Consider the following 22613-nt stretch of genomic DNA (forward strand, 5'->3'; position numbering starts at 1 on the left):
ATTGCTTTTCCTATCTGCAATATTTTGTTTGTGTGTCCTGTCCTTCATTTGGTGTCATCGATCTAAATATGTGTCGCTGAGCTTCTCTGCTTTCTCCGTATGTGTGCCGTGCCCATGTGTTTCTTTACGTCACTTATTTCTGGTTCGTGTGTGTGCATGTTGGCTATAGTATTTACCTCAAGGTGAGACTCCTATACCATCTCTAAAGTAACTGTAGACTTTTCTACCATCAGCTGGCATACCACAATTCTTATTTTATAGTCATTGTGTCTGTTTCCGTGGGTATTTCTTTTTCAATATACACAGAAAGTCTATGGACACCCCTTCAATTTAGTGGATTCGGCTATTTCAGCCACACCTGTTGCTGACAGGTGTAAAAAAAATGCACACAGCCATGTAATCTCCATAGACAAAACATTGGCAGCAAAATGGCCTTACCGAAGAGCTCAGTGACTTTCAACGTGGCACCGTCATAGTATGCCTCCTTTCCAACAAGTCAGTAAGTCAAATTTCTGCCCTGCTTGCGCTGCACCGGTCAACTGTAAATGCTGTTATTGTGAAGTGGAAACATCTAGGGGCTTCAACGGCTCAGCCGCGAGGTGGTAGGACGCACAAGCTCACAGAACGGGACCTCTGAGTGCTGAAGCGCATAGCGAGTAAAAATCGTCTGTCCTCAGTTCCAAACGTCAGCACAAGAACTGAACAAGCGTCGGCTGGAGTGATATAAAGCTCGCTGCCATTGGACTCTGGAGCAGTGGAAACCGTTCTCTGGAGTGCTGAATCCCACTTCGCCATCTGGCAGTTTGGCAGACAAACCTGGGTTTGGCGGATGCCAGGAAAATGCTACCTGCCCCAATTCATAGTGCCAACTGTAAAGTTGATTTTTGTATTTTTAGGGAGCAGATCATTGTAGCAAATAGATTGTGGCTTCCATCAAGGTAATTGTCTGCTTCATTTTCAATCCCCCATATATTTGTTTTGTAAATATAAACTCAGCAAAAAAAGAAACGTCTCTTTTTAGGACCCTGTCTTTCAAAGATAATTCGTAACAATCCAAATAACTGAACAGATCTTCGTTGTAAAAGGTTTAAACACGGTTTCCTATGCTTGTTCAATGAACCATAAACAATTAATGAACTTGCACCTGTGGAACGGTCGTTAAGACACAAACAGCTTACAGACGGTAGGCAATTAAGGTCACAGTTATGGAAACTTAGGACACTAAATAGGCCTTTCTACTAACTCTGAAAAACACAAAAAGAAAGATGCCCAGGGTCCCTGCTCATCTGCGTGAACGTGCCTTAGGCATGCTTCAATGAGGAATGAGGACTGCAGATGTGGTCCGGGCAATAAATTGCCATGTTTGTACTGTGAGACGCCTAAGACCGCGCAACAGGGAGACAGGACGGACAGCTGATCGTCCTCGCAGTGGCAGACCACGTGTAACAACACATGCACAGGATCGGTACATCCGAACATCACAACTGCGGGACAGGTACAGGTACAGGATGGCAACAACAACTTCCCGAGTTACACCAGGAACGGACAATCCCTCCATCAGTGCTCAGACTGTCCACAATAGGCTGAGAGAGGCTGGACTGAGGGCTTGTAGGCCTGTTGTAAGGCAGGTCCTCACCAGACCTCACCGGCAACAACGTTGCCTATGGACACAAACCCACCATCGCTGGACCAGACAGGACTGGCAAAAAGTGCTCTTCACTGACTAGTCACGGTTTTGTGTCACCAGGGGTGATGGTGGGATTCCCGTTTATCGCTTAAGGAATAAGTGTTACACCGAGGCCTGTACTCTGGAGCGGGATCGATTTGGAGGTGGAGGGTCCTTCATGGTCTGGGGCGGTGTGTCACAGCATCATCGGACTGAGCTTGTTGTCATTGCACGCAATCTCAACGGTATGCGTTACAGGGAAGACATCCTCTTCCTTCATGTGGTACCCTTCCTGCAGGCTCATTGTGACCCTCCACCATGACAATGCCACCAGCCATACAGCTCGTTCTGTGTGTGATTTCCTGCAAGACAGGAATGTCAGTGTTCTGCCATTGCCAACAAAGAGCCTGGATCACAATCCCATTGAGCACGTCTGGGACCTGTTGGATCGGAGAGTGAGGGCTAGGGCCATTCCCCCCAGAAATGTCCAGGAACTTGCAGGTGCCATGGTGGATGAGTGGGGTAACGTCTCACAGCAAGAACTGGCAAATCTGGTGCAGTCCATGAGGAGGCGATGCACTACAGTACTTAATGCAGCTGGTGGCCACACCAGATACTGACTGTTACTTTTATTTTAACCCCCCCTTGTTCAAAGACACATTATTCCATTTCTGTTAGTCACATGTTTGTGGAACTTGTTCATTTTATGTCTCAGTTGTTGAATCTTGTTATGATCATACAACTATTTACACATGTTAAATTTGCTGAAAATAAACGCAGTTGACAGTGAGAGGACCTTTCTTTTTTCGTTGAGTTTATATCAAATCCAGTTGAAGTCGGAAGTTTACATACACTTAGGTTGGAGTCATGAAAAGTATTTTTTTTATATCTCCACAAATTTCTTGTTAACAAACTTTAGTTTTGGCAAGTCAGTTAGGACATCTACTTCGTGCATGACACAAGTAATTGTTCCAACAATTGTTTACAGACATATTATTTCACTTGTAACTTGTAATTCACTGTATCACAATTCCAGTGGGTCAGAAGTTTACATAAACTAAGTTGACTGTGCCTTTTAAACAGTTTGGAAAATTACAGAAAATGATATCATGGCTTGCAAAGCTTTTGATAGGCTAATTGACTCATTTGAGACGATTGGAGGTGTACCTGTGAATGCATTTAAAGGCCTACCTTCAAAATCAGTGCCTCTTTGCTTGACATCATGTGACAATGAAAAGAAATCAGCCCCCAAAAAAGACATTTGTTCATGCTTGGGAGCAATTTCCAAACTCCTGAAGGTACCATGTTCATCTGTACAAACAATAGTACACAAGTATAAACACCATGGGATCATACAGCTGTCATACTACTCAGGAAGGAGACACGTTCTGTCTCCCAGAGATGCACATACTTTGGTGTGAAAAGAGCAAATCAATCCCAGAACAACAACAAAGGACCTTGTGAAGATGCCTGAGGAAACAGGTACAAAGGTATCAATATCCACAGTAAAATGAGTCTTATATCAACATAACCTGAAAGGCCGCTCAGCAAGGAAGAAGCCACTGCTCCAAAACCGCCATAAAAAAGCCAGTCTGTGGTTTGCAACTGCATATGGGGACAAAGATCGTAAAAAATGTCCTCTGGTCTGATGAAACAAAAATAGAACTGTTTGGCCATAATGACCATCGTTATGTTTGGAGGAAAAAGGGGGAGGCTTACAAGCCAAAGAACACCATCCCAACCGTGAAGCACGGGGTGGCAGCAACATCTTGTGGGGGTGCTTTGCTGCATGAGGGACTGGTGCACTTCACACATAGATGGCATCATGAGGCAGGAAAATTCTGTGGATGTATTGATGCAACATCTCAAGACATCAGTCAGGAAGTTGAAGCTTGGTTGCAAATGGGTCTTCCAAATGGACAATGACGCTACGCATGCTTCCAACGTTGTGGCAAAATGGCTTAAGAACAACAAAGTCAAGGTATTGGAGTGGCCATCACAAAGCCCTGACCTCAATCCTATAGAAAATTTGTGGGCAGAACTGAAAAAGCGTGTGTGATCAAGAAGGCCTACAAACCCGACTCCGTTGCACCAGCTCTGTCAGGAGGAATGGGCCAAAATTCACCAAACGTATTGTGGGAAGCTTGTGGAAGCGACCCGAAACGTTTGACCCAAGTTTAACAATTTAAAGGCATTGCTACCAAATACTAATTGGGTGTATGTACATTTCTGACCCACTGGGAATGTGATGAAAGAAATAAAAGCTGAAAGAAATCACTCTCTCTACTATTATTCTGACATTTCACATTCTTAAAATAAAGTGCTGATCCTAACCGACCTAAGACAGGAATTGTGAAAAAATTGTGAGTTTAAATGTATTTGGCTCAGGTGTATGTAAACCCCCGACTTCAACTGTACATACAGTACCAGTGTGGACACACCTTCTCATTCCAGGGTTTTTCTTTATTTTACTATTTTCTACATTGTAGAAAAATAGTGAAGACATTGAAACTATGAAATAACACACATAGAATCATGTAGTAACCAAAACATTGTTAAATAAATCAAAATACATTTGATATTCTTCAAAGTCGCCACCTTGATGACATTTTTGCACACTTTTGGCATTCTCTCAACCAGCAGTATATTTTAGTTTAACCGTAATATTTGTTGGAATAAATGTTCTGTATTTTCTGGTGGATTAAACTGAAATTGCAACCAACTTTCTATGGCTTGTTTTAAAAATAGCAATATTTTGGAGCTAATTACATTTTCAAATAACCAAAAGTGAGATGTTGTAATCTGAATAAAGGGCATTCTTGAACATGGGTTGAGACATTCGTTCTAGTCTGCTAAAGAACCAGGTCGGAATTAATTATAACTTTTGCATGACTGAAGCCTTTAATGAAAGGTATAATGCTTTAATATTTAATCGTTTCTACCCTCTGAGTTCATATTCAATATATACAGTGCATTCGGTAAGTATTCAGACCCCTTGACCTTTTCCACATTTTGTTACGTTACAGCCTTATTCTAAAATGGATTAAATAATTAAAATATCCTCAGCAATCCACACACAATACACCATAATAACAAAGCGAAAACAGCTTATTAGAAATGGTTTGCAAATGTATAAAATAAAAACAAATACCTTATTTACATAAGTATTCAGACCCTTTGCTATGAGACTCAAAATTGAGCTCAAGTGCGTCCTGTTTCCATTGATCATTCTTGAGATGTTTCTACAACTTGATTGGAGTCCACCTGTGGTAAATTAATTTGATTGGACATGATTTGGAAAGGCACACACCTGTCTATATAAGGTCCCACAGTTGACAGTCCATGTCAGAGCCAAAACCAAGCCATGATGTTGAAGAAATTGTCTCTATAGCTCCGAGACAGGATTGTGTCGAGACACAGATCTGGGGAAGGGTACGAAAACATTTCTGCAGAATTCAAGGTCACCAAGAACACAGTGGCCTCTATCATTTTTAAATGGAAGAAGTTTGGAACCATCAAGACTCTTCCTAGAACTGGCTGCCCAGCCAAACTGAGCAGTCGGGGGAGAAGGGCCTTGGTCAGGGAGGTGACCAAGAACCCGATGGTCACTCTGACAGAGCTCTAGAATTCCTTTGTGGAGATGAGAGAATCTTCCAGAAGGACAACCCTCTCTGCAACACTCCAGCAATCAGTCCTTTATGGTAGAGTTGCGAGACGGAAGCCACTCTTCAGTAAAAGGCACATGACATCCCGCTTGGAGTTTACCAAAAGGCACCTGAAGGACTCTCAGACCATGAGAAACAAGATTGAACTCTTTGTTCTGAATGCCAAGTGTCACGTCTGGAGGAAATCTGGCACCACCCCTATGGTAAAGCATGGTGGTTGCAGCATCATTCTGTGGGGATGAATTTCAGAGGCAGGGACTGGGAAACTGGTCAGGATCAAGGGAAAGATGAATGGAGCAAAGTACAGAGAGATCATTGATGAGAACCTGATCCAGAGTGCTCAGGACTTCAGACTGATGCGAAGGTTCACCTTCCAACAGGACCACGACCCTAAGCACACAGCCAATACAACGCAGGAGTGGCTTCGGGACAAGTCTCAATGTCCTTGATTGGCCCTGCCAGACCCCAGACTTGAACCCAATCAAACCTCTCTGGAGAGACCTGAAAATAGTTGTGCAACAAAGCTCCATATCAAACCTGACAGAGCTTGTGAGCATCTGCAGAGAAGAATGGGAGAAACTCCCCAAATATAGGTGTGCCAAGCTTGTAGCGTCCTTCCCAAGGCTCGATGCTGTAATCGTTGCCAAGGTGTCTGGCATGCCGTTCCAAGTAAAATTGAAACATTTTTGCTCATATAATTTCAAAAACAAGTCTCTAGGTGCATGCAAGGCCATAAGCAAATGGGTAAACTGGGATATGACTAAGAGTTAATCAGGGTGAGTTTTCCAAAAAAAAAAATTTTCCTTTCGACTGTAACAAGACCTTAACTATTTTTGCTAACTTTCTATTCAAATGTATTGTTTTGAGATCATTTTTTTCTTTCGGGATATGATTGAATGAGTATTTCCACTTCACCATCAGACCATTTTATTGGTAAACTACAAGCTAATGTAAAAGTTGTATTTTTTTGTGATCCAATGCGAGCCAGGCCTAATCGACCAACATCAGTGTTCCGACCTCACTAATGCTCTTGTGGCTGAATGGAAGCAAGTCCCAAAAGCAATGTTCCAACATCTAGTGGAAAACCTTCCCAGAAGAGTGGAGGCTGTTTATAGAAGGAAATAGGGGACCAACTCCATATTTAATACCCATAATTTTGGAATGAGATGTTCGACGAGCAGGTGTCCACATACATTTGGTCATGTAGTGTACCTCCTGAATATAAATTATTTACACGCTCCAGTGGTTTCTATGCCCTATGAAGATTGGCGAGGCCTATAGGTCTGCCCGAGGGATTGGTTTAGATTTTTTTATAGAATGCTTCTTCTTTAGAAGGACATCTTTCGGCCTCCAACAGAATAAAGGGACAGTTCGAGCCCTTCAAGTGTGTGTATATATAGGTTTCAAACTTAGTATCTAAACTCTGATGGTCACTGTGTGCCACCCTATCCCTCCCGTTTGTCGATTTTTCTCATGCTCTGTCCAACTCTCTCTATGTCTCTGTGTGCATCTGTCTGTCTGCGTTTGTCTGTGTGTTTGTGTCTGTCCATCTGTCTTCCCGTCTTTCTGTAGCCTTGACTCTGTGGCTCACTCCGAGATGAGTGCTCAGTCTTTTCCCTCCCCCTGGTTTTAGATGTGGTGTTCCACCTGGACGATGGATACCTGCCGGCCCACAAGCCCCTGCTCATCTCCAGCTGCGACTGGATGGCGGCCATGTTCCGGGGATCCTTCATGGAGAGCTACATTGAGGAGGTGAGTCAGGAGTCAGACTGCACAAATAATCGAAATGCACATCGAAATTGCAATCTTGACATACGCAATATCCATATCGCAAGAGATCCATATTGCATGCAATATTTTCAAACGCCACTCATCCATGTGTAACGTCCATTTTCATGGTTTGCTCTTTTCGACGTCTCCCTCTCTCCTCTTGCGGCTGCTTCCCACACACACCAAGCCTCACTCCCTGTCACTCGAGCAACACAGTTCAAGTCCAATCGCAATATTTGGTTAAATGAAATCGCAATTAGTTTTTTTGCCCTTAAGAGAGAGAGATGCTGGGGTTACAATGTCAAACCAGACACACATTTCCCAGTTGAACCTAACAGTAGGAGAAATATCAAAGTGTTAGCTAAAGCTAAATGTGTGGGGAACTTATTATTGTGTTGGACACATGAGCTGGTGATTGTCAAGCAAATAACCGCTGGTCTCACGGTAATTGACCTGTAATTTGCTTAAACACGTTTAGCATCTCCTGGCTTCCACGCATAGCCTACAAGCTACTGAACCAGACCTTTGGAACATCTACATTTTAAAAATTAGAATAAATCCATTTGATATAGCCTACACCATCACAATAAATCCATTATTTATTTTAGACAGGTTTAAAGAAACATGGCATGAAGAAAATGTAGTCTATTTCAGAAGAACAGAATAGCATACTCTGAGTTGGCCTTATGTTAGGTCCTGATATGGCGATGCCATCTGGCTGTGGGCTACACTGTTTCATTTAGCAGACAAGATTTGCTTAGAATACCGTGCCATTATTTGCTTATTTTTCTACTGGTCAACTTCTGTGCAAGAAATAAATACTCCAAACATACTCTGGGACAGTTGTGGGATGTGATAGATGCCAAATTAATACAACCACTTGCATCCCAAAAACATTTAAAAGCAATGAGGTTGATTGTTTAGCTTAAAATTTTGATGTATTATTAGCCAATTTTTTTCCACATTATAAGGGCAGCAATATGCACTAGGCTAAAGTAGGCTAAAGGGGCCAATGTTCCAAAATGCTATCAATTAGCGGGAAAACACTGTTCTGAAAGTGATTGCAAATGCGATTATGCATGTAATGCTTTATTATAAAGGTGCATTTTTATGGTGAAAATGATCTTGTCCAAATTTGAAACTCATACACAGCCAGTTAAGCTTTACACTGGTTATAAAGCGGATTAATGTGCTTTAATTTTAAGACGTTTTTTGGCCATTTAGTTGTGATATAAAACATATAGGCCTATGGGCTAGGATACATGAGGTGTGCGAGTATGATTTGAAAAAGTTGCACAAAAAACAGGTATGCGCTGTTTCATGCCTTTAATAATGCGCAAGCAGGGCATCATTCACAAGTGATAATACACCATTCACAAGTGATAGGCTAATATTGTCACCCATCAAACTGTTCTTCATTTAATTCACAATAATATGTGTGAAATTTGTTTTGATTTAGAATGAACCATTATCATGCACCTGTCTCGGAACAGGGGCATGAGAAAAAAAATACATGTCATCTATGCACTTAAATAGCGAATAGAGGACGCTTTTCCCATGGTTTGTTTTCATGCCAGCCAGGTACGCTGTGTTCCTGTGTTAAAGCGAATCAACATGCTTAATATTAGAAAAGTTGATGAATAATATTTTGTAAACCTAGCCTATAGAAAGCTGATGGGATCCTCCTCTTTTTAATAGAGGCCATCAAAACTCTGTTTTCTCACACAATTACATAGCCTATAGAAGTGTTTGATCACATTTGCATTGATGTCAGAGTGATTAGAGGGACAATAGAGTGCAGAGTTCCAGGCAGTTAGCAAGTTTGGTAGGCTACTAATGACCATCAGCAGCATCAGAGCTTGGAGAAGCCTAATTACCATGACTAAACATTAGGGCAGTAATACGGTCACCATAACAGCCTTATTCTGCATTCCAATCTATTAACCTATTTCACCTCTTAGGGCTCACAGAGTTAGCTGCCACGCTAACTGACAATAAATAGAGTACTGGCCTGGAGTACAGCCAGATGAGTGGCTTAAAGCAGCAGGCAGACAGGGTTCCGCGTCTGAGCAGACTCACCTCGGGACTTCCTGTTTCATTTCCTGTCTACACATACTTGCTGGACAAGAGGAATCGTGAGAATTTCATATCACAGCACTAACCACACATACCGCCTGCATTCCTGCCTGGTATCAACATACTGATCAAGAAGAGGCTATTGAGGGAGGCTGAGAGAGATGGTAGAGTAGCAGACAGTATGTATCGCAAAGGGAGCTCTTTTTCCTTTGACATTTGCCCCCAAGACAACGGTGTAACATGACATTCACTTTAGAGAGCTACCCATGAGCAGTACATGAGAAACAATCCAGGAACACACAACAGGCTATATATAGTAGAACACTAGAACAGCTAGAACACAGGTGTTGTGTCTTTGGCTATGCCGGATTAAGTGATATGACATGCTATTCTATAAAGTAATTTCTCCGTAATTAATATTACCTGATTGAGTTAATAATGTAAATGTAATTAACTAGAGAGTCGGGGCACCACAAAATAATATTTATAGAGCTGTCTTCCAAATAAACTCTTAAAGACCTAGTAATATTTTGCATCAATAGCAGTCAATATTAATCGTCATCTTAATTCAGTCTCATCCGAAAGTTGTAAATTCTTGCTTATCTGCACGAACCCTGGCTAACAAGTTGAGTCAGCAATACAAAATTGGGTTTAATTATTTATTTACTACCCAACTAATCACAAATAATTACACATACACATAATTAATCATAACATGATTACAAATTACGTCATAAAGGAAACACGTCCCTAGCGGGCGGAACAGATATGACAGCAGGTTACACAAAAGAAAAGGGCTGGGTTTGAGTGAAAGAGCAGGAAGACTGAGGAACAAAGGGTGAATCTGTGCTATCGTAAGTACAGAATCTTATGCATTCTAAATTACCACCCATTTGGAAAAGGGAAATGCAATAAATATTTAATCTGAGATGCGCTTCCGTAGGTTTTTGGTAGATGGAAGGCGTGTTGCCCAACGAAGTCCTTTGAAGAATGTCTCTGCTAGTAATTAGATACGTTGTAGTAACGTCGTTGTGTGGTAGACGGAATACTCTGTCTGTTCCTTCCTAACCTGCGTTTGCAGCTGCTGTTGCTAACTCAACGGCTAGGAGGTATCACTTCTGTCGTGAATAAGAATTCAACGTTCATACCATTCGCAACCAAAGCTCACGCTGATGTTGGCTTCGTTCTCTAGTTATTATCTGAACCATTCTGACATCAGACCGTCGTCCTCACATCCTCGGAAGAGAGATTTTAGGTTATATTGTCGTCAAGGCTTTATATAGGAAGGGAGAGGAGGGCGTGTTTGAAAAGTTTTACAGCCCATGTCCCTTCACAGGGGCGGGCCACTGATTGAGCAGAGCCCTACCTTGTGAAAACCCAAATCTCACATTTTAGAAGCAAAAATCACATTTCATTCCATCACGAATAATTTCATATTCAAACATTTAAATTGAACAACAATTCCATGTGAATCCGATAACTCTGATGTGTAGACTTTCCACTGTAGAGTTTATGTCATCTTATCATTGATGAGAATGTCTCAGATGACAACCGAACTGACATCATATTGATTAAATACCACCGCATATGTTCAATTGGTCGGATTACAAGAATATAGTTCATTTCCCCACACCTTCTGATGTTCCCAGAATCTCTATGTTAACCAAGGTGTTTGCAAATGTAACATCAGTAGGGTAGAGAGAGGAAAAAAGGGGGGAAGAGGTATTTATGATTGTCATAAACCTACCCCCAGGCCAACGTCATGACACAGGATATTGTGGAACTGATAGGTGAGAATGATCTGTTAATTGAATGATTCGAATATTACGCCCTGAAACATATAATTGTATGGAATTGATTAGAATGTATGAAATCATAATCAATAAATGTGTAGTCCTAGGCAGAATTAAGGTAAAACAATACGTCTTTATGGTATTTTAAACACAGACTGTCTGAACTTGGTGACGACCTGACTAGAGATTTGGGAGAGAACGGGGAGTTCGTCTCAAGGACAAGGTCACTATCTCTGTTGGCTGGGTAGTGAGACAGACAGTGTGTGCGTAGCAGGACGTGTGTGCGTATGTTTGTGTGTATGTGTGTGTGTATGTTTGTGTGTATGTGTGGGTGTGAGAAGTCAGTATAAAATGAATTGTTTTGTATTCTTGACTTTAGAACGTTCCATGAATAAACCTTTTTGACCATTTTGCTGGACCTCTGTCTGTTTTCATTTCCATCCGTATCTTACAAATCCTGATATAACAGACAGAGAGTAATATAATTGAATTGGGTAATGAACAGGAGAACAGAATTCTCTTATCAGGAACTGTGGCCCGGATGGTTCCAGATTCTCCGAGCCCCATACCCAGGTCAGTATTCCCTGTATGGGGTGTCCGGTTACCCCCAGTTTCTCTCTGATGGCTTGGTTTCTAGAAACACTACTCCTCCAGGACAGGGCTACGGACCGGGCCAACCCACCCAGGGAGGGGAACGCCTGTCTCTGGGGGCTGTGGGTGTCTGCTGCCTGTGTCCTTCTGATGAACTAGATCCCCCAGGTATGGTTACAGGCTTTGGGTTACAGCCCTTCCAGGAAGCCAGCAGCCCCAGAACGCTGGCATGGTCCGATAGATGCTCTTACAGCCAGAATCTACAAGGAGGGTGGGTTGGGGTTAAGGTGGAGTGGACAGTGTCATGGTGCAGGGTGGAGGTCATTTTGTCTATAAGGACATTTGTAAAACACTAAAAGCAGTGAGGGTTGGGGTCGACAGTGGAGGCTACTGAGATGCTTGCCAGTATCCATGGTAACCCTGAAAGCTTCATGTTTGTCCCATTGTGGCACTCTTTATGGCGTTTCGCTGGCACAGTGCAGTGGCCAGGTGCACATCTAACAAAGACTGAGAAACTGGACAATGTGAAGCCGTCATTGTGTGTGCATGTGAGATTTATATCGTGTTGCAGCCAGGATAGTGGGATAGAGTCCTAGATGCTTACGGTTGCACACTCACCCCAGTTTGAAATCTCAGGCACAAAAACCCTCACACATTCCTCTTTTTCACTGCTTAGCTGGCAGGCCCTGCGGTGCATGGACAAAGCCTCTGTTGGAGTGGCACCAATGTGGCTGTGGTTGTGAGCAGTGCCATTGTGCCTGATGCAGGCAGATGGGTCCCCTTGTCACTAATGCATTTCCACGTGCTGTCTGAGACGCGTCTCCCGAAGCAAGCACCAGTTAGCCTGGAACTAGCCTCGTGCTAGGCCCATCTCCCGGCTAGCTGAAGAGGTCCATCAGATACTCCTTAGGCTACAATGCATATTTTGACAATTGGCCTGTATCCCTTTTACTGCCGACACAGAGCCTCATCGATCCATCATGACTGGTCTACCTACGTAATCTGCCCGAGGGGGTTTCAACAGGCTCCTCCGTCGCAACATCCCCTGAAGGCCCATCCGCTAGCCTGCTAGCCACGGCCCGCTAGCTGTCTAGAGTATATCGGACTGTTAGCTGAAGAGGTCCATCAGTTAATTTCTTGGGGTAAAATACCTATTTTGTCAATTGGCCTGGACCCTTTTCTGCCTACACGGAGCCCTGCCGATCCATCACGACTGGTCTGCCGACGTAACCGTCCGAGGGGGCTACAACAGACTCTTCCGTCGTGACGTCCCCCTAAGGCCCTTCTGCTAGCCCCGGCATGCTAGCTGTCTGAATCGCCGTGTCTCCAGCTCGCCTAGCTACACACTGGTCCCTATGATCACTCGGTTACGCATGCCTCTCCCTAATGTCAGTGTGCCTTGTCCATTGCTGTTTTGGTTTGTGATTATTGTCATATTTCACTATAGAGCCTCCAGCCCTGCTCAATATGCCTTAGCTAGCCCTTTTGTTCGACCTCCCACACATGTGGTGACCTCATCTGGTTTAAAGGGTGTCCCTAGAGACAAACCCTCTCTGATCGTCACTCAATGCCTAGTTTTACCTCCACTGTATTCACATCCTACCATAGTTTTGTCTGTACATTATGCCTTGAATCTATTCTTCCGCACCCAGAAACCTGCTCCATTTACTCTCTCTTCCGAACGCACTCGAAGACCCGTTCTTATAGCCTTTAGCCCTACTCCTCCTCTGGTGATGTAGAGGTTAATCCAGGCCCTGCAGCGCCTAGCTCCACTCCCATTCCCCAGGCGCTCTCATTTGCTGACTTCTGTAACCGTAAAAGCCTTGGTTTCATGCATGTTAAAATTAGAAGCCTCCTCCCTAAGTTTGTTTTATTCAGTGTTTTAGCACACTCTGCCAACCTGGGTGTCCTAGCAGTGTCTGAATCCTGGCTTCGGAAGGCCACAAAAAAATCCAGAAATGTCCATCCCTAACTATAACCTTTTCCGACAAGATAGACCTGCCAAAGAGGGTGGAGTTGCAATCTACTGCAGAGATAGCCTGCAGAGTTCTGTCATACTATCCAGGTCTGTGCCCAAACAATTTGAGCTTCTACTTCTAAAAATCCACCTTTCTAGAAACAAGTCTCTCACCATTGCCGCTTGTTCTCGACCACCTTCTGCACCAGCTGTGCACTGAACACCATATGGGAATTGATTGCCCCCCATCTATCTTCAGAGCTCGTACTGTTTGGTGACCTAAACTGGGACATGCTTAACACCCCGGCCGTCCTACAATCTAAGCTAGATGCCCTCAATCTCACACAAATGATTAATGAACCTACCAGGTAGAACCCTCGAAATAACCCTCTAAATACACCTCTGCCTCATTGCCTGCGTCCGTAATGGGTCTAATGGGACCGCCCCTCATCACTGTTAAACACTCCCTAAAACACTTCAGCGAACAGGCCTTTCTTATCGACCTGGCCCGGTATCCTGGAAGGGTGTTGACTAGAGGTCGACCGATTATGATTTTTCAACACCGATACTGATTATTGGAGGACCAAAAAAAAACGATACCGATTAATCAGACAATTTTTATTTATTTATTTGTAATAATGACAATTACAACAATACTGAATGAACACTTATTTTAACTTAATATAATACATCAATTTAAAATCCATTTAGCCTCAAATAAATAATGAAACATGTTCAATTTGGTTTAAATAATGCAAAAACAAAGTGTTGGAGAAGAGAGTAAAAGTGCAATATGTGCAATGTAAGAAAGCTAACGTTTATGTTCCTTGCTCAGAATATGAAAGCATATGAAAGTTGGTGGTTCGTTTTAACATGAGACTTCAATATTCCAAGGTAAGAGGTTTTAGGTTGTAGTTAATATAGTATTTATAGGACTATTTCTGGTCATTTGTTTTGGTCATTACTATGGTCGAATCCGGAAACTATCATTTCGATAACAAAACGTTTATTATTTCAGTGAAATACGGAACCGTTCGGTATTTTATCTAACGGGTTGTATCCCTAAGTCTAAATATTCCTGTTACATTGTACAACCTTCAATGTTATGTCATAATTATGTAAAATTCTGGCAAATTAGTTCGCAATGAGCCAGGCTGCCCAAACTGTTGCATATACCCTGACTCTACGTGCAATGAACGCAAGAGAAGTGACACAATTTCACCTGGTTAATATTGCCTGCTAACCTGGATTTCTTTTAGCTAAATATGCAGGTTTAAAAATATATACTTCTGTGTATTGATTTCTAGAAATGCATTGGTGTTTATGGTTAGGTACAACGATTGTGCTTTTTTTGCAAATGTGCTTTTGTTAAATCATCCCTTTGCGTTGCATTGATTATATGCATTGCAGGACACGCTAGATAAACTTGTGATATCATCAACCAATGTGTAGTTAACTAGTGATTATGATTGATTGATTGATTGTTTTTTTATTAGATAAGTTTAATGCTAGCTAGCAACTTGGAGTGCAATGAGAGGAAGGTGGTTAGGGCGTTGGACTAGTTAACTGTAAGATTGCAAGATTGAATCCCGGAGCTGACGAGGTAAAAATCTGTCGTTCTGCACCTGAACAAGGCAGTTAACCCACCGTTTCCAGGGCCGTCATTGAAAATAAGAATGTGTTCTTCACCGACTTGCCTAGTTAAATAAAGGTGTAAAAAAAAAAAATTGGCCAAACCGATTTCCGATTGTTATGAAAACTTGAAATCGGCCCTAATTAATCGGCCATCTTAAGTAAGGGTGCCACATTCAAAAAATGTAGAACCAGGCACAGATATAGCTCTTGGTTCACTCCAGATAAGACTGTCCTTAAACAGCACAAAAACATTCTGTGGCGTAATGCATTAGCATCGAATAGCCCCCGCGATATGCAACTTTTCAGGGAAGTTAGGAACCAATATACACAGGCAGTTAGGAAAGCAAAGGCTAGCTTTGCAGAAACAGAAATTTGCATCCTGTAGCACTAACTCCAAAAAGTTCTGGGACACTGTAAAGTCCATGGAGAATAAGAGCACCTCCTCCCAGCTGCCCACTGCACTGAGGCTAGGAAACACTGTCACCACTGATAAATCAATGATAATTGAGAATTTCAATAAGCATTTTTCTACGGCTGGCCATGCTTTCCACCTGGCTACCCCTACCCCGGTCAACAGCCCTGCGCGCCCCACAGCAACTTGCCCAAGCCTCACCATTTCTCTTTCACCCAAATCCAGATAGCTGATGTTCTGAAAGAGTTGTGAAATTTGGACCCCTACAAATCAGCTGTGCTAGACAATCTGGACCCTCTTTCTAAAATGATCCGCTGCAATTGTTGCAACTCCTATTACTAGCCTGTTCAACCTCTCTTTCGTATCGTCTGAGATCCCCAAAGATTGGAAAGCTGCCGTGGTCATCCCCCTCTTCAAAGAGGGAGACAATCTAGACCCAAACTGTTACAGACCTAATTCTATCCTACCCTGCCTTTCTGAGGTCTTTTGAAAGCCTAGTTAACAAACAGATCACCAACCATTTTGAATTTCACCGTACCTTCTCCGCTACGCAATCTGGTTTCCGAGCTGGTCATAGGTGCACCTCAGCCACTCTCAAGGTCCTAAACGATATCATAACCGCCATTGATAAGAGACAATACTGTGCAGCCGTATTCATCGACCTGGCCAAAGCTTTCGACTCTGTCAATCACCACATTCTTATCGGCAGACTCAACAGCCTTGGTTTCTCAAATGACTGCCTCGCCTAGTTCACCAACTACTTCTCTAATAGAGTTCAGTGTGTTAAATCGGAGGGCCTGTTGTCCGGACCTCTGGCAGTCTCTATGGGGGTGCCACAGGGTTCAATTCTCGGGCAGACTCTTTTCTCTGTATACATCAATAATGTTGCTCTTGCTGCTGATCCATCTCTACGCAGACGACACCATTCTGTATACTTCTGGCCCTTCTTTGGACACTGTGTTAACTAACCTCCAGACAAGCTTCAATAGGAGTTGTACTCCCCTTCCGTGGCCTCCAACTGCTCTTAAATGCAAGTAAAACTAAATGCGTGCTCTTCAACCGATCTCTGCCCGCACCTGCCTGCTCGTCCGGCATTACTACTCTGGACGGTTCTGACTTAGAATATGTGGACAACTACAAATACCTAGGTGTCTGGTTAGACTGTAATCTCTCCTTCCAGACTCACATTAAGCATCTCCAATCCAAAATGAAATCTAGAATTGGCTCCTATTTCCCAACAAAGCATTGTGCACTCATGCTGCCAAACACCCTCGTAAAACTGTCTATCCTACTGATTCTTGACGTCAGCGATGTCATTTACAAAATACCCTCAACACTCTACTCAGCAAATTGGATTTAGTCTATCACAGTGCCATCCGTTTTGTCACCAAAGCCCCATATACTACCCACCACTGCGACCTGTATGCTCTCATTGGCTTGCCCTCTCTTCAAATTCGTTGCCAAACCCACTGGCTCCTCTGGCTCCATATCTCAGCTCACTGGTCACTATAGCAGCACCCACCCATAGCACACCCATATATTTCACTGGTTACCCCCAAAGCCAATTTTTCCTTTGGCCTCATTTCCTTCCAGTTCTCTGTTGCCAATTACTGGAACGAATTGCAAAAATCACTGAAGCTGGAGACTCATATCTCCCTCACTAACTTTCAGCATCAGCTGTCAGAGCAGCTCACAGATCATTGCACCTGTAAATAGCTCATCCAACTACCTCATTCCCATATTGTTATTTATTTTTTTGCTCCTTTGCACCCCAGTATCTCTACTTGCACATTCATCTCCTGCACGTCTTTCACTCCAGTGTTGAATTGCTAAATTGTAATTACTTCACCACCATGGCCTATTTATTGTCTTACTTCTCTAATCTTACCTCATTTGCACACACTGTATATAGATTTTTTTCTATTGTATGTTTGTTTATTCCATGTGTAACTGTGTTGTTGTTTGTGTCGCACTGCTTTGCTTTATCTTGGCTAGGTCGCAGTTGTAAATGAGAACTTGTTCTCAACTAGCCTACCTGGTTAAATAAAGGTGAAATAAAAAATAAAAATCTGCCTGGTGAATGTCTGGCTATTTTCTGAGCCAGCCTCAATGGAGCAGAGGCAAGACACTTGATGTAGCACTTAACACAGACGCTCAAACGGAGTTAAATTCTTTGTTGTTGCTTTGCTTAGCAGCAAGGCCCTGGAATGACCGTTTTTCAGGCTCCTCTCTATTCAGGAAAATAACTCAGAGGGGTGGTCAGGGTTGAAAAGAAGAAAGAAGAAGTGAAACTCGACTAGTGAAAGGAAAACAAAATGAGAGAAAGGTTGAAAAGAGACTTCTGAAAAAGGGCGTGGGAGGCGAGAGCACTTGTCAGAGCGATGGGTGCGCGTGGAGAAGTGTGCGTCTTTGTCAGAGCGATGGGTGCGCGTGGAGAAGCGTGCGTCTTTGTCAGAGCGATGGGTGCGCATGGAGAAGCGTGCGTCTTTGTCAGAGCGATGGGTGCGCGTGGAGAAGTGTGCGTCTTTGTCAGAGCGATGGGTGCGCGTGGAGAAGCGTGCGTCTTTGTCAGAGCGATGGGTGCGCGTGGAGAAGTGTGCGTCTTTGTCAGAGCGATGGGTGCTTTGTCTTTGTCAGAGCGATGGGTGCGCGTGGAGAAGCGTGTGTCTTTGTCAGAGTGATGGGTGCGCGTGGAGAAGCGTGTGTCTTTGTCAGAGTGATGGGTGCGCGTGGAGAAGCGTGTGTCTGTCAGAGCGATGGGTGCGGGTGGAGAAGTGTGCGTCTTTGTCAGAGCGATGGGTGCGCGTGGAGAAGTGTGCGTCTTTGTCAGAGCGATGGGTGCGCGTGGAGAAGCGTGTGTCTTTGTCAGAGCGATGGGTGCGCATGGAGAAGCGTGCGTCTTTGTCAGAGCGATGGGTGCGCGTGGAGAAGCTTGCGTCTTTGTCAGAGCGATGGGTTCCCGTGGAGAAGTGTGCGTCTTTGTCAGAGCGATGGGTGCGCGTGGAGAAGCGTGTGTCTTTGTCAGAGCGATGGGTGCGCATGGAGAAGCGTGCGTCTTTGTCAGAGCGATGGGTGCGCGTGGAGAAGCTTGCGTCTTTGTCAGAGCGATGGGTTCCCGTGGAGAAGCTTGCGTCTTTGTCAGAGCGATGGGTGCGCGTGGAGAAGCGTGCGTTTTTGTCAGAGTGATGGGTGCGCAGAGTGATGGGTGCGCGTGGAGAAGCGTGTGTCTTTGTCAGAGTGATGGGTGCGTGTGGAGAAGCATGTGTCTTTGTCAGAGTGATGGGTGCGCGTGGAGAAGCATGTGTCTTTGTCAGAGTGATGGGTGCGCGTGGAGAAGCATGTGTCTTTGGAGTCTCTGACCAAACCGTGTACTGTACTGTGACTCATCTTGCACCTCTGTTTCAAAGTGTGTCGAGTTTCACTTCTTCTTTCTTCTTTTCAGCCCTGACCACCTCGAGTTATTTTCCTCTTGAATAGAGCGGAGCCTGAAGAAACGGTCATTCCACAGCCTTGCTGCTAAGCGAAGCAAAAACAACAAAAATTGTCCTCCTTTGAGCGAGACTGGATTTCTATCTGTCTGCCATCAGCCAGCACAGTGCCTTCTTTAACACCTTTCCCTTTGAGTTGACTCGCCACACTCCACTCTCACTTCCTTCACACATATATTTTTAGACTCACTCTTCGTGTTCATGCGGTGCCAACAATAAACTCAATAAGCCCCTCCCTGATTGGATAGTTTGGTTTGAATGCCCTTCTGATGATGAGTAAAGAGTTCATCAAAGTTCAACTGAACATCACTCACAAAGAATCATCCAAACAATTTCAGGATAAAGACATGGTAAGACAGCCAACAGCTATTAGTAGCTGCATGTCAGGACAACCAGCATTAGCAGTTTGCATTAAAAGAGCAGAAACATGACAACCTGAGTTTAAAAAAGAGAAGAAGCACTGGTTAATTTATTCTTCCAGTCTGGCAAGTCCACAAGATTAGCCAGCCTTCAGAAGATTCTACCAAACACTTGATCCCAAATGTAAAAGTCCTGTCACTGCTAGAGTAAACGAGTTGATTGTTTTGCAAATGGATACAGCAACTCAGGAAATTAATGAGATTCTTGAAAGAGCCATGAAAAATAACCCTGTGTGTAGACCGATGGATCAAGAAAGGACTGACTGTTTCGCTTATGGGCATATCAGCCTGCTTCTATCACCCCTTCTCCAACAAGGCACAGCATGCGTTGCTCAACCTCCAGAGCTGGCCATAGCTTTGAACGGCGCGGCAGAAATGTCTGAATCTGAGTTGGACAATGACGATTATCCTTTTAAATCCAAGTCACGTTAAAATTGATTTATAATTTAAACCTAACTGGAAAATAGGGGTAGGTTGTAGAGAGTCGAAGGGCCATAAATGGAATAAGAAACCTTAGTTGCTGGCTTAACAACCACTACAGAATGTCCAGTCAGAATAAGGATGAGTCATCCATTAAAGAACCATTATCTGTAATAAACCTTTTCTAAGGACATCTGGACTTGTTCTTGCTGGACAGACCTGTGGCAGTGGAACCATATACACTGGTACCTACTGCTCATTGTTCATGGTCCTCCCGGATCAGCTCTTAGTATATTTTACTAACCAAACTTATGACTTGACCCATCACCCAGTGGCAAGAAGTGACATCCCAAAAAACACAAACTATAGGCCTACGACACATAAATGACTCCTAGCCTCCCACACGCAAGGCTACCTTCTGTCCATAACACTAAAAATATCAAAACAAAATTTTATTAAACTCAAACTAAATAAAAATGAGTGAATCAAGTTTGAAAACTAACTGAAACTCAACAGAATTTAAAATAAAAATCTAAAAAATGAATAGAAATGAAAGCTAATAGAAATATCACAAAACTATAATAACTGCTGTGGTTTTCCATGTGAGTGTGTGTGCCCCAGTGGCTTATCTCTGACTAGTTGAGTGTGAGAGCCTGTCACGTTCCTCTCACACAAGACTAACGGTGACAGGAGACACAATGGAAGGGGTGAAGGGAGGGAGGGAGGGACAGTGTACGTTTGCAACAGAAGTATAATGGTAGGAGGTGTTACTGCCACCACTCTCCAGCTCCTCTCTCTCCTCTCTTTCTCTTTCAAAATCTTTCTCATGGTGGTAACGGCGGTTTGGTTTCTGACGACGTGCCGTTTGACATTTTGACACCGCTTACTTCAACTTTTTTCCCCCTCGGCTACCTTTTCTCTGTCGTGTTCTCTAAAGTTACTTGTCTCCATTTCTTTTTTTCTGTCAACCAATCACTTCCTAAACCAACAAGGGTGAGTGAGTTGGGAAAGGATGCTGAATGACAGGAAAATCCCTAAATTGCCCTGGGCCCCCATAACGTTCCCTATGTCTCCCTGTCTCTGGTGACCTAGCGCTTTGTCTTCCCCCACTCCTCTGTCTGGGCAAGAGAACCTTGAACAGGAGCGTCCTCCTGTGTCTCTACCTTGATATTTCCTCCATAATAAAGGGTCACTGCCATGCTGACATTCTCCTAATTGGCACAGAGACAGGCAGGTGAGGGGCACCCCTGGGACTGAGGAAGGACCCCTGTGGTTCCCATAGCTCTACCCACCTCTAACCCTCTCCTGGCTAGACCGCATGGCATTGCTCAATAGTGGTGTTGAGACTGCTCTGAGACTTTTTTTAAATGTCATGTTCTTTTAATACAACCGTTTGACCAACATATTGGGCTGAAAGGATGACACGTAAAACAAAAACTGTAATTGAATCACTACCTTGGTCAGAACTTACCTGACGCTAAGCACAGTTATAATGTATTATAAACATTTATTTTTGCTGCTCTAATTACGTTGATAACCAGTTTTTAATAGCAATAAGGCACTTCGAGGGGTTGTTGGTATCAGATGTTGTAAGGACTTTAAAGTAAACTCATGAGTGGCGCAGCGGTCTAAGGCACTGTATCTCCGTGCATGAGGCGTCACTGTTTCCCTGGTTCGAATCCAGGCTGCATCACATCCAGCTGTGATTGGGAGTCCCATAGGGCGGTGCACATTTGGCCCAGCACCTTCCAGGTTTGGCCGAGGTAGGCCGTCATTGTAAATAAGAATTTGTTCTTAACTGACTTGCCTAGTTAAATAAAATAAAACATTAGAAATACTCATGTAGTTTATTTGTTTTTTTTTTATATATCTGTACTTTACTATTTATATTTTTGACTACTTTTACTTTTACTCCACTACATTCCTAAAGAAAATAATGTACTTTTTACTCCATACATTTTCCCTGGCGTTTTTAGAAATGGATACTCTGTGTGTGCGCATGTGTGTGAGGGCGGGTGGGAGAAGATGAAGAGAAGGGGGTTACCATGGTCCGATGGTGCAATCTGCAGTCTCAGCAGTTTTGTTTCTATCCCTCCCAAAATCGCCCCCTGTAAAACTCCTTGGCCGTCACTGTGGCTGTGGGAATAAGTGTGCCTTTGTTTGCTCTCCTCTCAGGAGAGAAACACACTTGGTTCCTCTCCAGGTTCTAAACAAGTTTCAAGATGGAGGGGAGGGGGGTCTTGGCCTACCGTCAACTCATACACTGCACTAAGGATAGAGTAGTCTTCATGAATCTGTTTTTTTCTGAACAGACCTTCTCCTCCGTCAATTTTCTTCAGTGGAGCAATGATCATTTTGGCAGCTATTTGAGATTTAGATTTAGTCTTAAAATACCTTTTTAGTCACATTTTAGTCATTTCATCCTTTTGTTAGTTTTAGTTATTATCAATCGACTAAAACTCTAGGCAATGTTTGGCTAGTTTTAGTCACAACCATTTTAGTCACATAATAGTCAGTGTATTTTTTTCTATTAAATAATGAATATTTAGGCAGATGGCCTTGTCCAATTAGGCCTACTTTCCCCTCGTATAGATTGGCTGGCAACATTGATATTGTAGCTGATTGTAACTAATGCCCTAATTAACCATATAGGCTTAAAGCCTTGGCTACAGGTTGTACAATTAACAGCTCTGATTTTCTCCCCATCATAACCAACAAGGG

At 43.3% G+C, this 22613-nt stretch overlaps 1 protein-coding gene across 6 annotated transcripts in view; it reads left to right on the top strand.

Annotated features, from left to right (window-relative positions):
* LOC135514402 (rho-related BTB domain-containing protein 2-like) overlaps positions 1-22613 on the top strand; it is a 101958-nt gene that overhangs the window by 66698 nt on the left and 12647 nt on the right. For all 6 annotated transcript variants that reach the window (XM_064937864.1, XM_064937865.1, XM_064937866.1 and 3 more), the window contains one exon: positions 6965-7083. In XM_064937864.1, the coding sequence (XP_064793936.1) occupies positions 6965-7083 (119 nt within the window). The remainder of the gene's footprint in view (positions 1-6964; positions 7084-22613) is intronic.

This window comes from Oncorhynchus masou, chromosome 25, assembly GCF_036934945.1.
Source record: "Oncorhynchus masou masou isolate Uvic2021 chromosome 25, UVic_Omas_1.1, whole genome shotgun sequence".
In the NCBI taxonomy this organism is placed as follows: Eukaryota; Metazoa; Chordata; class Actinopteri; order Salmoniformes; family Salmonidae; genus Oncorhynchus; species Oncorhynchus masou.